Consider the following 4,453-nt stretch of genomic DNA (forward strand, 5'->3'; position numbering starts at 1 on the left):
GTAATAGAGCTATACAATCTGGTGAGGCTGGTGATGATTCACACATCCAGTCGGCCTCCACGGGCCATAGATATGAAGATGGCTATTTAATCTGGTATTCCTATATGTTACCGCAGCCCTCCATGTGTTTTGATCCTGTGAAAGCTATACCGTAGCACCAAGAAGACAGGTCAGCCCGAACAACCATATATTCATCAGTGTAGTCCCTCACTCCCGAACGCCAGATATAGCGATTCTCCCACTCACAAATCGCTCCACTCGCTCTCATTATCCTTCCTAGCCTTCTCCACATGACCGCGGAACTTCTTACTCATCAGCACCACCCTGCGGAGATGCTCAACCTCGACCACAATCTCATCCTCCTCCTGCTTGAAATCCGGATCCTTCGAAGCCTCGTACTCAGCAATCGCAATTGCCGACTGAAACCCGTTACGAATCTCGCGTCCATTCCACTCCACCTCGGCCATCTCATCGCCCTCCAGGACAAACTTCCTCGCCTCTTCACTCATCCTGACCTGTCCCTTTGCCTCACGCTCTAACTTGTCCAAAAACGAGGCCCAAATGTCACGCCTCTTGGCGACATCGAGCTTCTCGAACCCAATCGCGACGTGCACGCGCGACATAAACGCCTCGTCGATATGCTCCACGCGGTTCGTCGTCAGGAACAGCAGACCACCAAAATACTCCATTTTCCGCAGGAATGCGGTAACAATGCCGTTCCGGGCGAGATCCGTGCTGCGGCGCTCGAGGAAGATGTCGGCTTCGTCGATCAGCAGCACCGCTCTCCACCGATGCGCGAGATCGAACCACTTCGTAATCTCTCTCTCGATGCTCTGCTCATTCGTCCCGAGATCCCCAACCGTCAGACTCAACATCGGCCGCCGCGTGTGCAGCGCAGTGAGCTCGACGGTGTAGGTTTTGCCCACGCCGGGGGGGCCGTAGAGGAGGACGGCCACGCCGGCGCCCTTGTGCTGGACGAAATCGGCAGTCCATTCGACTTTCCGCTTCAGTTGGGGGTAGGACAGCGCTTTGATGATTTCGCTGTTCTCGTCGCCAATGTTGGCGTCGGGGACGGCGTACTTCAGCGCCTGGATCGGACGCATGTAGTCGACGTGCACGAGCGTCCAGAACTTCTCGGCTAGAGCGAAGCCGGGCATGATGGGGCACATCATGAAGAGGTGGTCGTCGGTCAGGAGGCCGCGGGCGTGGACTTCGGTGTCGAGCGCGAGGGGCTGCGGGAGTCCGGGGCGCTGCTTAGGATCGATGCGGCCCTCGTCGAGGCCGCGGTCCCAGGACAGCTTCCAATTGTGGTAGGGCAACGACTCGCCAGAGGCGACGAGCGCTTCGGCCATCATCGGGCCCTTGTACACACGCTTCTTCTCGTCCATGCATTCGCCCTCGTAGGTGACGTATGCGCAGCCGTGCCAGAGGATATCCCGCATCTTGCGCCCACGGGCCTCGAACTTGTCGCGGCGCGCGTTAGCGTCGGTTTTGTCGTGGTGCTCGCGCGGAAAGATGGGGAGTGTAGTGACGTGTTTTTCGCCTTCGAAGTAGGGAATGTCAATTCTGACTTCGGCGTAGCCGACGGTGTGCGTGCTCCACGAGTTGTCGATCAGCCAGCCGGTGATCTTCCATTTTGATGGCGCGTCTCCGCTGTCGGCAGCAATGGACTCGGCCTCTTTGATCATGACACCCAGCCAGATGTCTTCGTACTTGGCGTAAGCGAGCGAACCGGGCCGCATGAGGTACCACAGATCGTCGAAGGTCACGGTGGCCACATCCTTCTGGAGACGGCGGCGCGCTGGCAGCACCGTCTTCTCCACGTACGGGTTGAGGAAGTCGAGGAGGATCTGGAGGTGCTCGCACTTGACGTCGGCGTCCGTCTTCTCCGCCTCATTCGAATCGGTGGGTGCCCGCTCGAGGGCGAGGTTGTTGCTTAGGTTCCGGAGCTCGGTGATGTAGTGAACGAGGGCGCAGTAGGGCTCATGAACCGTGATGGTGTCGCCAGTCAGATTCTGGCTGAGAAGTTCGTCAGCCCGTGTCCATGTACAAGTAGTTCGAATTTCCAGGAAAGCGCTCACCTCGGATAGTACTCTACAACCTCCCGAATGGCAGCCAGGAGTAGTGGTGAATGGATAACCATCCTCGTCTCATTAACACTGAGGATGCGTTTTCCCTTCAGCGTTTGCTTCGGCCTCTCCTTCTGCTTCTCTTTCTCCTCCTCCTCCTTCTCCCCCTCGTCAAAATTCTGGGGGCCTTCTATACTGAAATTCTTAATGTGGTCTGTGTACTTGGGCCGCATCGAGGAAACTTTTACCGAAGTGATGATCTCGAATACAGGCATCGTCTCATCGGCGTCGGTCGGGTCCCTTGCTATTTGCAGGTCGAACGGCGTGTCGTCCTGCTTGCATTCAAAATTTGGACCGTTCTGGTCCTCACACTCAACCTTGTATCTGATCTTGGACGACATCTTTTTGAGGACCTCGGTGGCCGGTGCCGCGTTGGCGATCGGGGGATTTGCAGTGTTGGAAACCGCCATCATGCTTGTGTTCTCGGGGCGCTCGGTCGCAGAAGAACGGTTTCAGAAATGAATGGTTGAAACTGCCAGGGTTTGGTGAGGGCGGAGGTAGGATAGGTTTGATGTTGGGATGATAAGGTAAGAAGCTGGAAGTTATAAGCGTTAAAGAGCTGGGATGCGTGCTGGCCTTCAGCCTCCGGCTAGGCGGCAGTCACACGCCCCGCCGAGACAGCAGGAAATAGTGAGGTGCGCGACGGAGCTGTTGGATAGTCAATTAACTGAGGTTTTTGGGGATGAATCCAAGGGTGTCCAGTGACTTGAGAGAAGTCTGCGCAAGGGCGCAATTCAATCACCAACACAACTTTCGTCGCAGGCGACTGTTTCTCAACGCACGCTTCCTTTCCTGCTGCCTATGAAAAGTTGCTGGTGGGCCAAATCAAATGCTAAGTTTGAATTTGGGATTGACCTTGCTGCTGGGATTTGGCGGGCCAGCCTTCTGCAGCGATGACTACCTCGCACCTCCGCTTGATACTATCCAACACCAAGGCGAATAACGATGGTGGAAGATGCTGCCATGCGCCCACCAACTTTTCTTTAACAACACCTTGGTCTCTAGATACGTTTATGAGTTCCACATAGAGTTCTAGCCCCTTGATTGTCCGACGAACCAGACGTGTTTAATCAGATTTAACTCCGAGCCGTATGCTGGCCAGCGAATGACTTTGAACTTTGGCGCGCTTTTCTTCGACCTGTTCGTATAGTTCAATGACTTAATGAATATATAAACTACCTACATGGATAGCATGACTTTTCGCCTGATATACGATATGCTTTACTCGAGTAATCGAAGATGGGAGTTGGCGGAGTACCTATTTCGCTTCGCCTCCGGATCGCGCATCATTACGTGCAATTTAAACCTTCCACAATTTCCAGAATACGCTGCTGACGGGCATGCCGGCAGGAATCTTTTGTTGCCTCAGACCATAACACACTGGCTGAGTTATTCTTTCTTTGTTCCTCGGTTAGGTTTTGGCGTAAGTTGCTGGACAGCGCATATCGCTGCCTATTTTTCCTCTCGCTAATTGACAACTCTCACACACTATCAGTCGCAACAGACCCTACTCCTGCGAACTCAACATGTGGGTGAATCTCTATGATGGCGCATACGAGCCGCCATCTCAGCAATTCCCTGTGGAGTTCTTTTGTATAGGGACAAAAGTCTGCGCGACGCGCGAGACCCCCTCCCCTTTCCGCGTCAGCGTGATATCACACAACGCGCGACGTCAAGTATGGTTATAGTGTACTCGTATTGTATATGAAAACTAACTAAATGCGTAGAGAAAGCATAGAGAAGGCGGTAAACTTTATCGGTACTACTAGTAATCGCTGATATTATCTCCAACTCCATTTGAACACCATAACATCTGCTTCTAAGCGCCTTTCAATTCGGTCTCCGACTTGCTAACGCCCCGTTTTTCTCGTCCCGTCTCGGTCAACGCCTCATGACGAGCAAAGCCGAGACGCCTTCCACCTTGCTAGGAGTCAGTGACACGATGTGGCCGAGGCGTAGCGAGTAGGCTGGTACTTCTAGCGCCATGGTATGTGTAAGGGTCACTTTGTCATGGTGAGGGTGGGTAGTGATGCGACATAGTAGATAGCGAGCGGAATGCAAGGCCGGAATGTGGTCGAGGCCATGGGTCGTGCCTCTATACGGGATAGCGTTGTATGCCCTTTAGCGAGGGCGAATAGGAATATTTACGGAGCCTAATTAAAAGTCCGCATGAACTGAAAATCGTGGGTCGTGCTTTGGGGGATAGATTGTGTGCTGTGATGGGAGGGCTATCTTTTGTCGCCTCCACTTGGCCGTAAATCATTGTTTCCAGGGTATTCTCAACATTCTGTTGCCTTTCTCGACTTCACACGGCTTGCTATTCA

General features: G+C 53.6%; 1 protein-coding gene across 1 annotated transcript; it reads right to left on the reverse strand.

Moving 5' to 3' along the window:
- Positions 1-242: 242 nt before the first annotated feature.
- Positions 243-2,542, reverse strand: LTHEOB_13041 (ATPAse AAA+ type core protein; the record flags this gene model as incomplete). Its single annotated transcript, XM_035509976.1, has 2 exons — positions 243-2,019; positions 2,082-2,542. The coding sequence occupies 2 exons, from the start codon at positions 2,540-2,542 to the stop codon at positions 243-245; spliced, it is 2,238 nt and encodes a 745-aa protein (XP_035374834.1).
- Positions 2,543-4,453: the final 1,911 nt, after the last annotated feature.

The sequence above is a fragment of the Lasiodiplodia theobromae genome (genome assembly GCF_012971845.1).
Source record: "Lasiodiplodia theobromae strain AM2As chromosome Unknown scaffold_120, whole genome shotgun sequence".
Classification (NCBI taxonomy): domain Eukaryota; kingdom Fungi; phylum Ascomycota; class Dothideomycetes; order Botryosphaeriales; family Botryosphaeriaceae; genus Lasiodiplodia; species Lasiodiplodia theobromae.